Source organism: Ostrinia furnacalis, unplaced genomic scaffold, assembly GCF_004193835.3.
Source record: "Ostrinia furnacalis isolate ACB-3 unplaced genomic scaffold, ASM419383v2 OfSCF2409, whole genome shotgun sequence".
Taxonomy (NCBI): domain Eukaryota; kingdom Metazoa; phylum Arthropoda; class Insecta; order Lepidoptera; family Crambidae; genus Ostrinia; species Ostrinia furnacalis.
In genome coordinates, this window is record NW_021132648.1 from 593,369 (window position 1) to 614,152 (window position 20,784).

A 20,784-nucleotide genomic window follows, 5' to 3' on the forward strand; every position below is an offset into this window, starting at 1 on the left:
TTTAATGGGCATATGACGCATCGAACAAGCCTAATCGAAAAGTTACATGACTTTTGAGTTTGATTAATTTTAATTAAAAATGTCCATAGAAAAGTTCGATGAGTTTTGAAATACGATATTTCCACAAAAAGCGGAGTGTTCGATGCAATCCGTTCTGTTTATGAAAAAAGCGTTTTAAGATAGGTATTATGTTTATATTGTTATCGGAAAATAACTTCACTATCGAAAAATAAAAAATCTTTGACTCATCAAAACTTTGAGAAAGAATTTTGTTTGAGTGTTTAGTTTTAAATAACTGTCAACGTGAAATTGTAAACCTCGTCGATTTACAGAAGAACGCGTGAGATTGTAAATTAACAATGGGTTAGGTTAGATTGTAATCTAACTACGTCAGATTATAATCTGACGGAATTCACAATTTTACGGTGACAATAAATCACGTACTCGTAGGTAGATCTGTGTGCCTACCATGAGTTTACGTTAGGTGTGCTCGCTAACGACTGCGTAAAAAAATGACATTTAAATGTATGACATATTGTGCAGCGCCCCTAGCGGCTACTTTCAAGAAATAAAATCTTCATAGAATTTTTTGACGTATTCGCTAGCGAGCTCATCTAACGTAAACTCATGGTAGGCACACAGGAACACCTCACGGATTGCGGTCAAGCTCCTGTCCATTCAGGGACTGGGTAGTCAATTCGAAAAAAACGCTCAACGGTTGGAATGTGCAGGTGAACATGAACGTGATATAATGCTTAATTNGCAAAAACGATTGTCTAAGACTTCAGTTTTTACTAAAGATAAAATTTTATTATATGAAGAAATATTGTTTATTTGAATCATTCACTGTGTTTAAATGAACAAATTAATGTGTAAAACATTTTTTCATTACAGTTTACTGACCATTAGTGACTTTTTACAAACGTCTTCAGAAATTCGATACTTATGTCGCCATCTAGTGAGATTGATTTGGAATGATTCAAGATTTATAGGCATCGGGTTCCCGTGATAATAGTATGAAAATAAATCAATAAATATTTTGTCAAATATTGTTTTATCAAATAAAAGAACTGAATATTTATGAGGAAATAACATCAAATCGTAAACGTAAAACACGCCATTCGTTAATGTTTCTAGCAGTTTTTATTGTTTAAATAAGGAATCTTTAATTACATATTAAAAACGGTCTTTTTTGATGATTGAAGACCGACAAAATTAGAACCATTTTAACCAATTTTTTAATTGAATTTTTTGATAAAGAACTATTTCTTGCAAATAAAATTAAACTGCTAAAATACACTTTTATTTTTGTTGATAAGATTAATCATATCTAAACAACACCTTTTCTAAATCATTTTGCCTTTATTATATCAGATAGATTAACATAATTATTATGTACTCCTATTACTTTCCCATTAGTTTCTATTGACTTTTCACTCGCTCATATCGTGAATAAATTATAATAATCGACTCTATATTGTTTGAAGCACCGGCTCGGAAGCACGTGCGTCGCCCATGGTGCAACGAACAGCTGTCAAGCGAACAATGCATCGCGAATGTTAATTTCCATCAACAGACTGTATCATCATATCACCTATGTGGAATGGGAGAAAGAGCGAGGCCGCTGCCCGCGCGGCAGTCGCTCGACACGCGCAATTCGACATGGTCAACTCAACATAATTACACGTCGTGATATACGCGCACCGTAGTCCGCGCCCGAAAGCCGATTTACCGACACCCGCGCCTTGAACGCGAAAAAAACAAAACGTCAAACTTTTGGCGCGCGTTTTGACATGTCAAACTTTTAACCCACAGATCATGAATGAATTATCGGAACAAGTTTCGTGCAAGAAAGTGAATTAACATTTTACAAACGTGCCGTGTGAGAGTGAATGTGAAACTGTTATTGCGCAATGCAAAAATTCTTCGGAGATGATGGATATTTATAATTTGACTGATTAGTGCCTTACTCTTCTTATTTGGTATGATTGGATGGTGTCGTGAAAATGATCGATCGTGTCTTGGGTACCGATTACCGAACGATGTTATCGGACTCGTTAAAAGTTTCGGTCGTAAACATGTCGTCGAGTTTTTTGAGGAAAACGCACAATGGTTCTGGGAAAATAGTCTTAGAAATTTCTAGGAAAAAGTTGGGAACAGAATCTCGCATGCTCATGGAGTAATTATTGCCTTTCATGCCACCGCTTTGTTTACTCTGTCGGCTTTTACTTTATTTACATACAGATGGATAGTCATGGTCAATGCATGTTATTATACGTTTTAGATAACTGTGTTTTCTAAAGAGAAATGCGTTAAAATTTTATGAGATTTTTATTTCATTCATGCCAGATGTCGTTTGTAATGTTAGGTAGTTATTAAAAAGCAATTGTTCTAATTTACTCGTATAAAATAACGGCCTACTTAATTATCTTACCGACAAAACTCCTTTTAAAATAACAATACAATTTTATAATATTATTATCATCAAGAATCAAGGCAATAAATCTGTGCGAAGCACTTTTCAGAGTAATGTTATGATATATGTACTTTTGTTACATCTTTTATTACATTATCTGAAATCACCACACCTTACACAGAATATTACGTGAAAAGGCACTTAAAAACGGGCACTAAAAAGCGAGAAATTACTGAATTAATAAAAAATAATTACGCCGTAATACTGATGCTTGAAGCCGGTGTCACGTTTATAATTGCTGAAAATATCGTTGAATGTTATATCGTAAAAAACCTCCACCTATTTAAAATCTGTATTAATAAATAGATATTACCTAAAAACATAGATTTTGCCAGTAAATAAGCAATCACCATATTCATGTGGCTTTTTGAGCAATATCAACAAATGTTTTCCTTACACGAAGAATTAATTATGTGCATGTCGCCAATAGTAATTGTCCGAGCACACGTATGAAACAAATGTATGAAAAACGCCGCTTTCCGTCACATTGGCTTGATTATAATTACCCGCGATGAATTAGGCCCATTCCTTTTAATTATGTAGGAACCCGGCAATCACGCGAAAACTAGATCGAAGATAAAATTCGAGCTTTCAGTTTGATATCGGAACATTTTCCATGAAAAGTTCCAGATAGCTGAAACGGCTAGATGTATGCTGCTAGTTGTATGTCATATAGTAAATACATATTTGTTTCTCTCTTGAATAGGAAAATCTTAAAGAAAATTACACGACAGGAATATACTACTCAGTGGCGCAGACTTTGAACCAAAATAATATATCCTCACAAATAAATAGGACGTACTGTACTAAGCATCCTAGATAATACTTGTAAATGAAATAATCATAAGTCCTTATAATTATGATCTAATGAAACATTTCAATTCTTAAAATGCGATAAGTACCCGTTAGCGTTTGGCACCCAGAATTTATTAAAGGAGAAGGAAGGTTTCAATTGAGTATTCAAACCATTTGTAATCGTAGCATAAACGATTTATCACATCAACATTTAGCACTAACTTGTTTTACCGATAGCATGCAAATGTAAACCGAATAAGCAATGCAGTACGAGTAATCATCTCATTAATCAATTTGCATCGATTTGTTGCTGTATCGTAATTTCGATTACAACACTACTAATTCACGACACAACAGTTTAGTTTACTTTAGTTGAAACAGTTGAAATGCCTATTTCTATTGGTCTGGAGTTTAGGTTTTGTAGATGTCTGTCTGTTGACAAAAAAAAGTTATTTCTTTTTCAATAACTCTGACAACAAATGACCAAGCTATTTAAATAAACAAACACTAAAACAAACTGCACATATTAATTTATACACGTTCAGATTCCCAAAAAATAGCACACCGTCCTGCAACTGGAGTAATCCAATAGCACCTTTTGCAAGGCAAAAAAAAATCACTTACTTGTTTTTATTTATTTATCAAGGGAAACGTAGAGTTACCACATTAGTGCGAGGCTCATCTGTGTGCTTACCATGAGTTTACGTTAGGTGTGCTCGCTAGCGACTGCGTAAAAAAATGACATTTAATTGTATGACATATCGTGCAGCGCCACTAGCGGCTACTTTCAAGAAACAAAATCTTCATAGAGATTTTTAACGTACTCGCTAGCGAGCACACCTAACGTAAACTCATGGTAGGTACACTGAAGTTTTATTAGATTAGCTCACTAGATTAAAAAATATACATATCAAGAAATAAACTACACAAAACATTTAATTGTAAAGAAACATTTCATAAGTAACAACATTGCTGCTCTTGTAGCCGTCATTTGTAATACGTGTGGTTTAAGAACATGTTATTGACATTTTTTTATTGATAAATGTTAAATAATGTTGCTTGATCGTCGAGCGTAGCGGCCAAACACTTTCTATACCATGCAGCATGCAAATTATAAAAATTACATAGTCTTATAATCACAGATATACAGCTGATTGGAGATAACGTTAATTGCAGGACTTCAAACGGTGTGTAGATAAGGCATTTGATACTTGCACTTACATTGTGTTAATCTTTTATTAATGAAGTCGAGTTGAACAAAGAGATAAAAACTGTTGAAGCGTTTCTTAAAATACGTAAAATCAATATCAAATATTAGCGGACTGTTTTAGTACAAGGGCAGTTTATTGGTTTGGTCATTAAAAATTTTTGGAATTTGAACTATTTCTTGCAACAGGGATATCGGTTACTTAGCATCCGTTGCAAAAAGTTTCAAAACAACTAATTTAATATACGAGTAGCATGATGAAACGAGGAACTATTAAACATATTTTTATTTCATCGCCTGCAGTTTTACGCTATAATTTTAAACTGACCGACTGGGTCAGTTACTGAGTCACCATTAGCCAAGTTTCATAGACGCGTTAAAACGCTAATCATCGCATTGTATAACTTTAACGAGTCAATAAAACGGTACAAAGACTATTTTGGTGCTAGAACCATTGGGTAATCGATTAAAGTTGTAAAGAGCCATTGATGGACGTTTGTACCTCAAATTAGGGATGTTATGGATATGTAGTTTCGGTTATGGATACGGTTACGGATATAGGAATAATATTATACCGGTTTCGGTGACGGTTACGGATATTTCTTTATTTCGGATATCTTAAAGTTTCGGTTACGGTTACGGATATCTGTGCTTTAGAATGCAATTTGCAATAGTTGTCCAACACGGTTCAATCATGGCCGCACACTTTACGTCGAATAAAAAGAAATCCCAACTAATATTATAAATGCGAAAGTAACTCTGTCTGTCTGTCTGTCTGTCTGTCTGTCTGTTACGCTTTCCCGCTTAAACCTCGCAACCGATTTTGATGAAATTTGGCATAGATATAATTTGAGTCCCGGGAAAGAACATAGGATAGTTTTTATCCCGGTTTTTGAAACAGGGACGCGCGCGATAAAGTTTTTCTGTGACAGACAAAATTCCACGCGGGCGAAGCCGCGGGCGGAAAGCTAGTAAAAAATAAAAATTGATACTAGATGGCATTATAAAGGTAAATCAGGCTGTTATGCCTTTACATATGTATGTATAATATTATACAAAAACAATTTAAACTGCCTACATCCGAAACTATCCGGAACTTTTGAATCGGTTACGGTTACGGCTTCGGATGTTTTTTTATTTCGGATATCCGAAAGTTTCGGTTACGGTTACGGATATCCATAACATCCCTGCCTCAAATAACTAAAGCGAATAGCGACGGTTCTCAAGACACGGTCACATTTCGGGATTACCTAACCACCTCGTAACGATACGGAAGTACACCGTCACTAATTAATTCCAAATTCCACATTACAGCGGACTGATTTTCTGTGCTCTTTCTTAGTAGTGACAGTTAAGTAACGAACCGAGACGATCAAGAGATGAGCCCAAAGGAAAATGCCTAAGGAACGTTCAAGGGATGACAGCTGTAACGCTATAGCTCGGCTCATTAAAGACTTCTGTAGTTGCTCGGAGAACGGCGCGTGGTCTCCTGACATGACGTCAGATAAGCGCAAAGATCCGCTTCTGAAAAGCGAGCTGACGAACATGTCAGCAATGAAAAGGAGGATCATGACGATAGCGAAGCGAAAAAGCAGGGAACTACCGCCGGAGCCGAGCAAACTGAACTACGACAATGCTCTTCTTGAAAAGAAATCTGAAACGCTAACTTCAAACTTGATCAACGCGACTGTGAGTTCCGAGAGCAGCACGCTCCGACGGAACATCGACAATTTTCTGCTCTCTAGAAGAATGTTTGCGCTGGAAGAAGATATCTATGAGAAGCCTATCCAATGCACTTTCAAAAACTCCTCGTACGGGGAGAACTGGTCATTAAGTAAGGCGTGGAAGAACAACCACAGTGACTTCTTCCACCGTTCTCCACTTTTAGATAATGATAGATTAGTAGACCGTAGTTATACTCATTTGGAGCGGATAGACGAAGTTCCGCGGAAGAAGAAACGGGATAAGAAATTGAAGGAGCAAATTCGTTATGATAGGAATATAAAGCGTCACATTCGTATTCGTGTGATGCTGTCTTTGAGGATGAGAAGATATATGAAGAGGAGGTTGAGGAAGCCATTGCAGTTGGCTCAGAACGTGAATGTGCCTCCGAGGAGGTTTCCCAGAGGGTCGTCTTTGACGTCTAGTTTTGGAACGCGGTCGTACAAAAGCGTTTTGACGGACAAGTTGGGGGATGGTGCTGTGCTGTTCGATGTGCACGAAGCAAGGAATTCCACGATGGAGTTGTGCCACGACTATGAGGAAGACCTCGACACGCTAGAGATTGCTTTACGCGCCGGCAATTTTAGGTAAACATTTCACTTTTTGAACGGCTATTTCTAAACAAATTTTAAGAGCTAACTGTAACCACTTCACTGTAACAACTTGTTAATGCTTTTAATTAACATTTTTATGTTATACCACAGTTATGCGTATGAGATTAATCGACTCATATGTTCCGGGTTCGATTTCCAAGTGGAACACACATGTAGAGTAATTTTGTATACGTAGATTTATTCCCAGTTAGGAAATATGGGTATGAATAATGAATCTACCTCATTGTCTGAAAATATATATGACTCTGCTGTGGATGACACGTTAAACTGTCCATTTTATTGAGTAACCTAAAAAGTCAAGTCTGATACCTATTCGTATATTCGTATACTTTAAACTGTATGAGTCACAAATAATTATTTGTGACTATTATAATAGAAGATGAATTTTCACTCGTCCTCATAATAACAATAGACGTTAGTTCCTGTAATTAAATAGTTAATAACTACACTCATCTCCATGTTAATGATTCAGGTTATTAAACAACAAACTCAGATCGAAAATCGTGACGAAAGTAAATGTGTCGTGTGTACCAAAATAATGGCTGCGCGTGAGAGCTTTATTATTTAAACAATTATTTTGGTGGCAGTTTTTGTTTGTTTTGGCCTAACAGGTTTTTGTCTGGAGAAAAACTTAGGCTGATTTGCACCAACTTACTTTAACAATAATCGGAGTTTTTTGGATGGAGTTTTACCGTATTTGACTTTTGTTAAAGTAAGATGGTGGTGCAACTTAGCCTTATAGTTTTTATGTATTTAAACAAACAAATCCGCAGCCTTATTGAAAGACAATAAAAGACCTGTTTAAGCACTTTATTTATCGTTAGCTTGCTGATAGAGTCCCTGACAGACTATTAGAAACTATTTGTCACTTTGGCTGTTAGTTTATTGCAAGGTTCGGAGAGAGATATCTGGCATATAGTCAACGTTTATCAATTATATTAAACCTTTATTTTATTTTATTATAGCTTGTGTTATGTCCAAAAACTATCATTATGTATCTAGAAAATAGGCAACCAATGAGTTGTCTTTCATTCAATGCTGTTGACATTCATGGGGTTTTGCAGAGTTCACGTTAACCACTGTAACACAATGGCTCTATGTGGGTCAAAATGGTTATTTCGCTAATATTTTCATCGATTCACAATTCACATAAGGTCACTTCACTGACACGTCGAACCTATATACAGGCTGTGTTGTTGATTTACGAGTATATTATTATCATACTTAACTTACAGATAAGTATGGAAAATTCTGAAAAAGTAAAACATGAACAAACTAACTTAAAATTGGCCTTGGTACCTACGTATTTTTTTTACATTAAAATTGACACTAATTTACTAGTTAAGCGAATAAATAAAAATGTTTTATATGCCTAATTTAAGAAGAAAATGGGTACCTCATATTATATTCATCTCCCATTTAATTTCCTTTAAGATTTATTTCACAAATAGCACCAGTCTCGCTTCTATCTATCTTTGTTTTATTTCATCAAAACTAGAGTACTCTGAAAATAGCAGACAGACAGTTATTTTTGCATTTATATAAGTAATTATTTTTATCAATAACCCAACTAATGTTACGGCCAAGTGGCATCACTCTGTGTGAAGCGCGCCACTGCGGAAGCCGCCTAGCGTACCGTGACGCTATTGTGTCCCCCCTGTTTCGGTATTAATATGCCTATTATGACTAAGCAAAGGTTTATAAAATATAGGGAAAAGTACGGCAAGTATTATAATGTGTACCAGTAAAGGGACATAGGGGTCTATAGGGGTAGAGGTCTTTCTCGACGAAGGGAATTTTCAAAGAAGTTGTTTTCACGTTGGCTGGGTCATTAGCTAGGTTCAGTTTTGTGATCCGTAGCTATTTCGACAAAAAGTGAACTTTTCTATATAGGCAGATATTTGATAGATGATGATGGAGATGGAAGGGGTTTGATTAATCATAGTTAAATAAATATTTACAAAATATGAACCAATCATTTAAAATTGGTAAAAATTCAGCTGGTTATTGTCGAAAAACATTGAGTTAACTACGGATTAAAAAAACTGGCTCATACAATCAATAAGATGGTCAGTTATTTTTCTGATAGTTACTCGGAATTTCAAACCATTAAATAAACATTTTGACAACTTACGTTTCTCGATGTACAAACAACAGCAAATCAAGCTAAAAACTTTGGCATCTTTATGTAGTTCTAATACGTGCTATTTTGTGTCAAAAATGTACAGTTTTATATGCGGTTGACTGTACATAATCACGCTGTATACATACATATTTGAAGTCCGTAAACAACGTTATTAATCGCAGAGCAGATTGGCATTTGTCTTGTCAATTGCACATACATATGACGTCACATAAAGCTCAATACCGTGAGATCTTATGCAGTGATAAGTACTAAATTCCCACGAAAACGTATATAGTCTGATATGAATGACTGTACATAGAGAATAAATAGGCCGTGCAGAGAAATTGTGCATATTTTCACTATAAAATCATTAGTTAGCGTTTTCTAATAATCATGCCAAAAAGGTAACAATGAGACTACCTATAAACTAAAATAAAAAAATGATTCCTCATGGATTCTGTAGAAAGGCACAAAACACTGTAGTGTTATCAGTTAAGTGTTATTAGTTAAATGTTATCAGTTGTAATTGATAACATTTAACACAATTTAACAAAGAAGACCCTGTTCAGCTACTATTGTTTACTTATTTGGGGAGTTAGCAAAGCCATTACGTTATTTAATACCACATGGTTATCGAAAACGAACGTTAACCTGTCGACAACGAAGATAACTCATAAAAGTCCTAGTTGAGCTATACTTGATGAATTTGGCCGAATAGTTTAATGTCTCTTAAAAGATTTTAAAATAGAGAAAAGACTGAAATAATATTAGATAATACTTTCTGCCATGATAATAAAAAAATGTTATGGCATATGAATGAAATAAAATATGTACGAGTAATAACGAAATGCACTTTTGAAGAATTTATTAATTCCGAAACACAAGCATTTTTACCAGAGAAATCAAATTCGCATTATTTTCGTGGCGTTACTTTCATCTATTTCTATTTACAAACACTAGTTAATCGTTGTTTTGAGTAAGACTAATTGATTTATTTACTGGAGCAGTAGAAAACGGTTTAATACTCAGTACTTTAGAATAGCATCACGCACGTGCGTCGGTCTGGTAATTTTGTCTGCACATAAGTAGATATCATCGTTGTTTGATATCAGTAATGATTCCATAATAGTCCAGTCAATGAATGCTTTAACGACGGTGTAGAGAGAAATCCGTGGAACACAATTTCTGACCTCGGGACTTTATTTAGACTAGTTAGGAGGTGAACATAGCAAAAGTCCCCGCCCTTAGCCCTTAAGCCGGCGGGGAGAGGGGGGTTTAAAGGTACCACTTTTCGGTTTTTCGCTTAATCCTCGGAAACTATGCGTCCTAGTGACATGACTACTATGAACCAAAAAAAGCTTATTCAATTTGCTACAGGTGAGATGGTCAAGTTTTTCTATATCTTGTATAGTTTTCGCGGCATCTGCTCTAGAAGGTCTGTAATATTGGAAATTTTATTTTTGTCTTACATGTTCCCATCAGGAGAAAATCGACTAAATCAACATTGAGCTAATATTCTAGACATGCGGGAGCATGTTAAGCCTAGTTCCAGGGAGGGGACTGCACCGTGCGTATATTTAGACGAACCACTTGGAACCACTTTTGATTCCTCATCACTCAATAATTAACTTTTAAAAAAAATAAAACCGACTTCAAATGCGTGAACACAAAAAAAAACTAAAAATTAAAAATATTGCGTATAAAAAAGTTCATCCCCAATTTTCCACCCTTGGGGGTGAAATATTTTCTTCAAATTCGCATGAAACCACCCTTTTGATAATACCTATTCAACAAAAAAATAATCGTTCAAATTGATTTATAATCGGCGGAGATATTGCGTATAAAAAAGTTCATCCCCAATTTTCCACCCTTGGAGGTGAAATATTTTCTTTAAATTTGCATGAAACCACCCTTTTGATAATACCTATTCAACAAAAAAATTATCGTTCAAATTGGTTTAAAATCGGCGGAGATATTGCGTATAAAAAAGTTCATCCCCAATTTTCCACCCTTGGGGGTTGTTTTTTCTATTATTAAATTTAAATGGGACCACCCTTGAGGTATTACCTATACGCCGAAAAAAGATTTGTTCAAATCGGTTCATAATTGGCGGAGTTATCGCGTAACAAACATAGAAAAAAAAAATAAAAAAAAACATACGGGTCGAATTGAGAACCTCCTCCTTTTTTGAAGTCGGTTGAAAAGTACTGTGCATTAACACTTCAAAGAAGAACGGTCATCTGTGACCCAGGCCCGACAGAAACGAGACATATCTCAGTTTTTTTGTCATGTCTTAATTAGTTAAATTATATATTTTTTATATTCGAAATCTATGTATAACACCAAAATATTACCCTTTGTTTTAGTTCAGGCGTTATACAAAAACTAATACAAAATGCCTATTTATCACCAAAATTGGTAAATATATGTACCTAAATGTCTATTACAGCTGCTATGGAATGTATCTAGGTGACCTGGAGATACAGCCGGATTATACAGGGTGGAAACGGTAAGTGATCTCACTCGATTATTTCTAAACTATACAAGATATCGAAAATCTAGTTACTGATTCTGAAAGTGCTTCACGAGCTCTTTCAAATAGTACCAAATAATAGGTTACAGATTATGGAAGCTGGTAACATATAATTTTTGGATTTTGTAACTTCTCGTTTCCACCCTGTATAATCCGGCTGTATCTCCAGGTCACCTAGATACATTCCAAAGCAGCTGTAATAGACATTTAGGTACATACATTTACCAATTTTGGTGACAAATAGGCATTTTGTATTAGTTTTTGTATGACGCCTGAACAAAAACAAAGGGTAATATTTTGGTGTTATACATAGATTTCGAATATAAGAAATATATAATTTAACTAATTAAGACATGACAAAACAACTGAGGTATGTCTCGTTTCTGTCGGGTCTGGGTTTTTTTTGTATGGGGCGTGACCGTTCTTCTTTGGCTCATGTGTTGAGACTTGCAAGATAAACATCAGCTTCAAATTTCCAAAATATACCTCAAACGGTTATTTAAGTATTGACGTTCAAAAATCGACATTTAGGGCACTAAAATCTATCTATCACTTGTGAAATATTAAAATTGTGTGATTTTTTATTTGTTCCTTTGTATTTACACAACTACCTATCTGGATGCCAAATTTGAACCTTCAAGGTCATTTAGAAGTGGTTAGAATTTGGTCTTATAGGTCAGCCATGTAGATTTTTGGACGTCAATACCTAAAGAACCGTTTGAGGTAGGGTTGCCAACCGTACTATAATATATAGTATTGTACTATATTTCGGGTCTGCGTACTATATACTGTTGAAAAAATATTTAATACGCAAAAATACTATATTTTCAACACCGACAAATCTAACAAACAAATCCTTCATTTAAAAAAATAAGAACGCGTCTTTAAAGTAACTTTTAACTGTTAAGATGGTTAAGGCCCGGTTTTTTGATTCGTAGTTAAAATAACTAATAGTCAAATTTGACAGATGTCAAATGACAAGTGGTTAACTATCAGAAAAAAATGTTTTTCGAACAATGGTTAGCTTGACTTTTAGTACATTTTTTAACTATTTGTTTACATTTTGTTAATATTTAACCATTAGTAGCAAAATTTAACAATTAGTTATTTTAACTAAGATTCAAAAAACTGGGCCTAAGTCATATAACCTATTTCGCATCATATTACGCACGTACCATTTCCTTTGATGAGGTCCGTGAACATACCCGATAGGCGATAGCGTGTATCCGCCGAACGCTTGCGTAACGAACTTCATCATTTCAGCCATAGGACGTCCACTGCTGAACATAGGCCTACCCCAATGCTTTCCATGTTGATTGATTGGTAGCGGCCTGCGTCCAGCGCTTCCCTGCTACCTTTACGATGTCGTCGGTCCACCTTGTAGGTGGACGTCCCACGCTGCGTTTTCCGGTACGCGGCCTCCATTCCAGAACCTTTCCGCCCCATCGCACGTAACGAACTGGTCAATGTCAAATTGACAACGTAAATTTTAACGTCGTCAAACGATATTTTGGTCTGCTTTATTTATCGGCAGAATCGTTTTTAACTAGATGTTGTTATTTCTTTTGAAAAGTTGAAATCTTATATAAATTAGGTATGGAAAGTGGTAGTGATAACGAAAGTGCGTCAAATTCTATTGCGCCGCTAACGCCGATTACAAACGAAAAATACCAAAAAGACTCCAAATAAAATAAACCGGAGTGGAAAAGAGAGTATGACTGGATTACTGAAGATCCCCAAAATATACAGTGTGAGTCACGATAAAGTGCACATATGAAAATATGTGAAACTAGACCTATTTTTTTCGAGAAAAAAGAGGTCAAAAATTTTTTGAGATTTTTTTTTAATTTTTATAGATTTTTTTTCTTCCAATTACTTCTCGTAAAGAAAACGTAATAACTTTTAAACTAAGAGGTATATCCTGATAAAATAAAAACAATAATAATGCTAAGTACNTAATAAATAAATAAATAATAAATAAAATCATTTATTACCAAAATATCATTACATATTTTCACATAATAACGTTGGACTCCACACTAGGCAAGCCTGTGTCGTGGAGGCCAGGAGACAGTTTTACGATGTAGTAGGTACTTAAAACTAACAACAATATTAATGTATGGATGCATAATCAGATGTTATAATCGATTATTGTGCTATGTTTTATTAGTATGATATAACATAAAGGTCTTCTTAGTAAGCTAAATAATTGTTGAAGTTGCTTGAGTATGTGTTGTGTCTGTAGTGAATTTAGTTGATAATGTTATTTTAGTATGCGTATGAAATGCTCTGTGTCATCGTAATCTAGTGAGGTAAGCCATGTTCCAATTTTTTTGTTTAGCCTCTCGAGTAGATTTGTCTTTAATGTTGCAGCATTTAACTATTTTATTATAAATGAATGGGCTGAGGAATGTATTGAAACGGTGGGCAAATGAAGTTCTTGTTAAAGGGACTGGGATTTTAAAAATTCTTTTATGATAGGAGTTGCTTAAATCGTCGGAATTCAATACAGATTTGTGGGCTGAAGTAGAGATTGATTGAATAAAGAGCTGTCTGACGCTAAGCAGGTTGCATTCTTGGTGAAGAAGATCTGTTGGAAATAAGCGGTTTTTAAATAGCATTACCTTTAGAACTGAGCGCTGAGATCTTTCTAGTTGTAGTAATGTAGAAGTTGCAGTACCACCCCAAGCTGTGATGCAGTATGTGATGAGCGATAGTATATAATGGGAATGAAATCACTTTCGGTTGTTGACTCGATTATTTCAAGTTTTTATCGCTGATAATGGCTTTTCTTTACTTTCAGTTCAGGATGGTGGACTTATAGTCCTAAGAAATTATATGAATAAAATATGATAGAATAATATTAGTAGGATATTACAAGCAAAGACAGAACTGTCTCAGTGATGTTTTTAAATTTAAATGAGTTGGCTCTTGCTCTCATCTCAAATGAAGTGACCATGCACAAACGATGTCTTGATGTCACTTTTTAAAGTAAAACGGGGAAATTGAGATACCTAATAGGTGAAGAACAGTTGGAAACGATGCTTTACCCGTAACGAAAACCTTGCGCAAAGTGAGCTTTTCTCAACCACAGAGGAACAATCTTACATCTAACTATCGAAAAACAAAAGTGCTGTTAACATTTTCGTTACTGTATTATTTTTTATTACTGCTAAATGAAAGGTTATTGCTAAAGTACAATACAATAATATAGCCTACAGTTTGAAACTGAACATTTTTGCTTCTCAAAGAGAATAAAAGCTGACCTTTACAAATAACCGTGTCATCAAATTGTCGCCGAAGAGTTTAAACACCTTTTTACTATCACCGGTGACCTCTCACGCTCAAGGTTATTGTGTAATCGCGAGTCAGTGCACCGATTATCAAAATTACATTAATCTGATCAACTTTCGATGATTGCGAATTGATTATGATACTCCAACTCTATCGTGCAATTTAGGAATAAGTATTGATATGATGAAAGATATGAAAAAGCTCTCTTGATTTCAAACTTATAAATTTGCCAATATAACGCTACGGTTGTTTTTAAAGTAAGCTTTAGAACTTAATTAATTTAGGTTAAAGTTTCAATTGATAGTTCATTACCCGACTGTGTCAGAAGGAGGGTTATGTTTTTTTAATAAAGTCTTTTAAAATAAAAGGCAAAATGATGTACCTACTAGTTCAGAGTAATAATCCTGGATTAACACTACCTTCGAATTTGAAAACAAAGTTTCAAGAGACCATTAAGCTTCTAGAATTACTAATACTATTTACATGGAATGTTTGTACTCTATAAACCAGTTGACATAACAATAAAATCTAACGCTGAATACAGTTGCAGATTTAACTGGGTCATATGTAGACCCACAGGGATCACTCAAACACCTCTAAAGCCTTTACATAAAGTCCATTTTGCCTTCGGATAAAGCTGAAGTATTCAGTACCGTTTTACTGACCGGTTCTTATGCAATTATTAACTTGTAAATGCATTTTTGCATCTGATTCTTTGTCACCTTGCTTTTTTCAAGCCTACTTACCTGCCTTTTGATAAAAATATGCTGATCACTGCTATCGTTAATACATTTTGATAATTGCATAATATTTATTCCAAAATTGGTAACAGTTTTAATAAAAAATATAAATACGTATATCATTGTATCATGATTATGAAATGAGTATAAATTAATTTCTAAATTCATTAAGTTTTGTGTTCAAAATATACATACACTGAAAAAAAATGTTTCGTTACTGCTTACACAAATGAGTGACTTGCGTTCTGAGTGTTAACCTATACCCAAACCAGGTTTAGCTCACTACAAAATAGTTTGTATAATTTACACAAAATTTTGTTCCTTATAACCATAGTACCTAGTTAGTAGTAACCTCCAGTTCGCAAGTCACTTGTGTAAGCAGTAACCAAAGTATTTTTTTCAGTGTACCTATATGACATAAAATCCTTCTAATATTGTTGTTTATATTGAACACACTGATTTATATTTAACTTTACTATAAGAGATAGCTGTATTAACATCATTATGAAATAGGAAGAAGACATGTTATTATACCCAGTTATATCCAGTATACAAGATCATCAGTAAGATTAATGAGTGAAAGTAGAGTAAAAACAGGAAAATGACTGCTCTTTCTTAAGGGGAATTGAGATTTAAGCTGGTCAGCGGAAATAACAATCTTAATTTGCACGAGAATTTACCTCTGCTTGAGGTTCTAATGTAGGAAAGTAGACGTTTTTTTCCTAAGGTTGGTTGGCCATCGGCCACAATAAGCCATGCGTGTCTGAGACACTTTTTGAACAGTTGAGAGACTTTTAGTTATAAGATTTAGACTGATAGTAATAGCAAATGACAATAATCATGCGAAATGTCAAGATCAATGTTAACATCATCGATTTATTTATATTAAAATCCCGTTTCGCTGTAACCTGAAAAAGATAAAAATTAAACCTCTTTTCACGTTTCACTCACTAGCGCCATCTAGCATTTTACTGTAAACTTAAATCAACGATACAACTGGTTCGAGTTAGAACGCTTGCTTTTAAAGCGGCGAAGTAATGCAAGTGCGACTCGATAGATGGCGTTTTATACCAAAACAATTGAGCGTTCTTATTGAACGCAAAGCCAAAGCTTTTGACGCGTTGATGTCTTTTGTATGGGATGGGTCGAATGATAGTTTTCGGCTTTAGTAATTTAAAATTTTAAGTAATTGTTGGATAACTGTTTGTAGATAGACATGATTTGTAAGTTTATTTCGATACTTCATTTTTAATACACAATTTCGACTAATGAATTCAAGAAAAACAGAACATTTCAAGAGAATTTATAGTATGTTTGTATTTTATAAAACTGTTAACAAGTAATTACTTGAAATTACTATGTTTCAGAATACTTTTCCTAAATTTATAATACTCATTAATGTCATAATTACTAGTAATTACTATTGATTAGTTGTTAACTAGCATTCAACTAGGTGTACATTGCCAATCTTATCAATAAATTACTGCTAGTGTAATTATACAGTACTAGCTTTCCGCCCGCGGCTTCGCCCGCGTGGAATTTTGTCTGTCACAGAAAAACTTTATCGCGCGCGTCCCTGTTTCAAAAACCGGGATAAAAACTATCCTATGTTCTTTCCCGGGACTCAAACTATCTCTATGCCAAATTTCATCAAAATCGGTTGCGAGGTTTAAGCGGGAAAGCGTAACAGACAGACAGACAGACAGACAGACAGACAGACAGACAGACAGACAGACAGACAGACAGACAGATAGAGTTACTTTCGCATTTATAATATTAGTTGGGATTACTAAAGTATCGGTGCCTAAAATCAGAAGAAGTCTTATAAAATATGAATGGATTGGTTCTAGTTCTGGTTAGTTTATTTAGAGTAATATAGGTTATACGAAAATTCACGTAGGTGAAGCCACACCCAAAAATACACACTTTGGCTATAAAGAAATTGTTCATCATCAAAAAATTACGTTTTTGTAAAAGAACTTTTTTTTTATACACAACGAGGAAGCTCTTGGCCTGTAATATTTTTAGTAGTTTCGTAATATTTTTAGGTACAATTAGAAAAATTACTAATAGTCTAGTTAAGCCCTTCGAGAGTTCAAGTCTCGAGCTAATAAATACGCGTTGTAATTACTGTTGAGAGCTCACTGATGTTAATAAGTTTCCAAAAATCGATAATGTCACTCTCCTTGGTCACAATTCTACTATGTCTCCCCTATCGATATCTGCCAGGGTCTGGGGCAAAGTACACGCACTTGTGTTTAAAAGCTGGTTTTCGTTCGTTCATTTGAGCCGAAAGACGTCCACTGCTGGACAAAGGCCTCCCCCAAGGATTTCCACAAAGACCGGTCCAGCGCCGCATCCAGGCACCTCCCGCGACCCTCACCAGATCGTCGGTCCACCTAGTGGTTTAAAATAAATAATAATAATAAATATCCTTGGACATTTTGCACTGCGCTTCTAGTCCCAAACTAAGCAAAGCTTGTACTATGGGTACTAGAGAACGGATATAAACATACTTAAATACTTTTTTTTTTGTAAATACATACTTATTATACTAGTCCAGTCAATGAATGCTTTAACGACGGTGTAGAGAGAAATCCCTGGAACACAATTTCTGACCACGGGACTTTATTTATTTAGATGGAAACATGTAAGACAAAAATAAAATTTCCAATATTACAGACCTTCTAGAGCAGACGCCGCGAAAACTATACAAGTTATAGAAAAACTTCACTATCTCACCTGTAGCAAATTGAATAAGCTTTTTTTGGTTCATAGTAGTCATGTCACTAGGACGCATAGTTTCCGAGGATTAAGCGAAAAACCGAAAAGTGGTACCTTTAAATCCCCCTCTCCCCGCCGGCTCAAGGGCAAAGGGCGGGGACTTTTGCTATGTTCACCTCCTAACTAGTCTAAATAAAGTCCCGAAGTCAAAAATTGTGTTCCACGGATTTCCATCTATAATGCTTTAATGACTGGACTATACATAGAAAAGCTGGTTTTCTTCTTCTTCTTCCTCAGTCCCTCACTGATGAGGATCGCGACCACAGATAGTGTTCCTCCACAGACTGCGGTCATAAGCTGTGTGGACCGCACGATGCAAACTCCCGCCCACCGTCTTCCTCACCGCGTCCGACCAAGTCTGCCCTGCCCCGAAAAAGTCTGCCTTCCTTCCTTTAAAAGCTGGTTTTAACATGTTATAACATATATAAAAATATAGTGATCTAGAATTATTTCGAACGAAACCCACTACTATAAATAAATTATTCAATTCAAACTTTTTCGACTCCCAATCCAGCGGCGCTTAAAAATTACTGTTGACTGTTAAGTTTTCATTTGTAAATTCTATTAATGTCTGCTATGGCATATGGTCTATTTGCATCTTAACTTCCATTTGCGATTACCTATAAATGGCTAAGCAGATACATAATTTAAGGTCCCATTATTTAAATTGTATTGCTGTTGGTTTTCCGAATAAAATCCCAACTAATATTATAAATGCGAAAGTAACTCTGTCTGTCTGTCTGTCTGTTACGCTTTCCCGCTTAAACCTCGCAACCGATTTTGATAAAATTTGGCATAGATATAGTTTGAGTCCCGGGAAAGAACATAGGATAGTTTTTATCTCGGTTTTTGAAACAGGGACGCGCGCGATAAAGTTTTTCTGTGACAGAAAAAATTCCACGCGGGCGAAGCCGCGGGCGGAAAGCTAGTAAATAAATATTTGAATTCGTTTCCAGGAGCGGCCGCCTAGCTGTCGAGGGGTGGTGGTGCGGGCGGGCCATGCCGGCGGGCGGGCGCGCCAACAACGGCGCGCTCGCGCTACACTACGCGGCCGCGCGAGGCTGCCTCGACTGCGTGCGACTGCTGGCCAACACCACGCCTGATGTCTCGTGAGTAGCTAGACTAACACCCTTCTACCTACTACTGCCACTCTTATGAAGCCATAGGTTCTGGCGCGCCAACAACGGTGCGGCTGTTAGCCAACACCACGCCTGATGTCTCGTGAGTAGCTACACTAATCTTACCCCTCTTGCTATTACTGCAACTTCTGTATAGCCAGCCAGAAGCTGTGGTGCGGGCTGCCTCGACTGCGTGCGACTGTTAGCCAACACTACGCCTGATGTCTCGTGAGTAGCTAGACTAACACCCTTCTACTTATCATTGCCACTCCTATACAGCCATAGGTTCTGGCGCGCCAACAACGGCGCGCTCGCGCTGCACTACGCGGCCGCGCGAGGCTGCCTCGACTGCGTGCGACTGTTAGCTAACACCACGCCTGATGTCTCGTGAGTAGCTACACTAATACCCTTCTACCTACTGTTGTTCACATCGGTTGTAGATGCGGATACAACTCTCCGCACGATCTCCCTCCATCTCTCTCTATTGGCAGACTGTCTGGTGCAGTCACGTACACCGTCTCCCACTGCTGATTTCACTTGGTCGGTCCAGCGCATTGGTGACCTGCCACGCGATCGGGTTCCTTCGACTTTTCCTTGGACTGCCACTCTTATAAAGCCATAGGTTCTGCTACACTACGCGGCCGCGCGCGGCTGCCTCGACTGCGTGCGACTGTTAGCCAACACCACGCCCGATGTCTCGTGAGTAGCTACACTAATCTTACCCCTCTTGCTATTAGTGCAACTTCTTCCTTTTACCTTTACTGCCACTCCTATACAGCCATAGGTTCTGGCCCGCCAACAACGGCGCGCCCGCACTGCACTACGCGGCTGCCTCAACTGCGTGTGGTTGCTGGCCAACACCACGCCTGATGTCTCGTGAGTAGCTACACTAATACCATACCTTCCTGTTACTGCAGCTCCTGTATAGCTTGAAGCTGTAGTGTGGGCGAGCCATGCCGGCCGGCGCAACTGCCTCGACTGCGTGCGACTGTTAGCCAACACCACGCCCGATGTCTCGTGAGTAGCTACACTAATCTTACCCCTCTTGCTATTACTGCAACTTCTGCCTTTTACCTTCACTGCCACTCCTATACAGCCATAGGTTCGGGCGCGCCAACAACGGCGCGCTCGCACTGCACTACGCGGTTGCCTCGACTGCGTGCGACTGTTAGCCAACACCACGCCTGATGTCTCGTGAGTAGCTAGACTAATAACACCCTTCTACCTATCACTGCCACTATTATACAGCCATAGGTTCTGGCGCGCCAACAACGGCGCGCTCGCGCTGCACTACGCGGCCGCGCGAGGCTGCCTCGACTGCGTGCGACTGCTGGCCAACACCACGCCTGATGTCTCGTGAGTAGCTAGACTAACAC

The 20,784-nt window shown here is 36.8% G+C and overlaps 1 protein-coding gene across 1 annotated transcript; it reads left to right on the top strand.

Moving 5' to 3' along the window:
* The first annotated feature begins 1,664 nt into the window (after positions 1 to 1,664).
* Positions 1,665 to 19,411, top strand: LOC114355451 (uncharacterized). Its single transcript, XM_028308293.1, has 4 exons — positions 1,665 to 1,686; positions 1,816 to 1,982; positions 5,793 to 6,787; positions 19,247 to 19,411. The coding sequence occupies exons 3-4, from the start codon at positions 5,874 to 5,876 to the stop codon at positions 19,401 to 19,403; spliced, it is 1,071 nt and encodes a 356-aa protein (XP_028164094.1). The 5' UTR covers positions 1,665 to 1,686; positions 1,816 to 1,982; positions 5,793 to 5,873; the 3' UTR covers positions 19,404 to 19,411.
* The last annotated feature ends 1,373 nt before the right edge of the window (positions 19,412 to 20,784 follow it).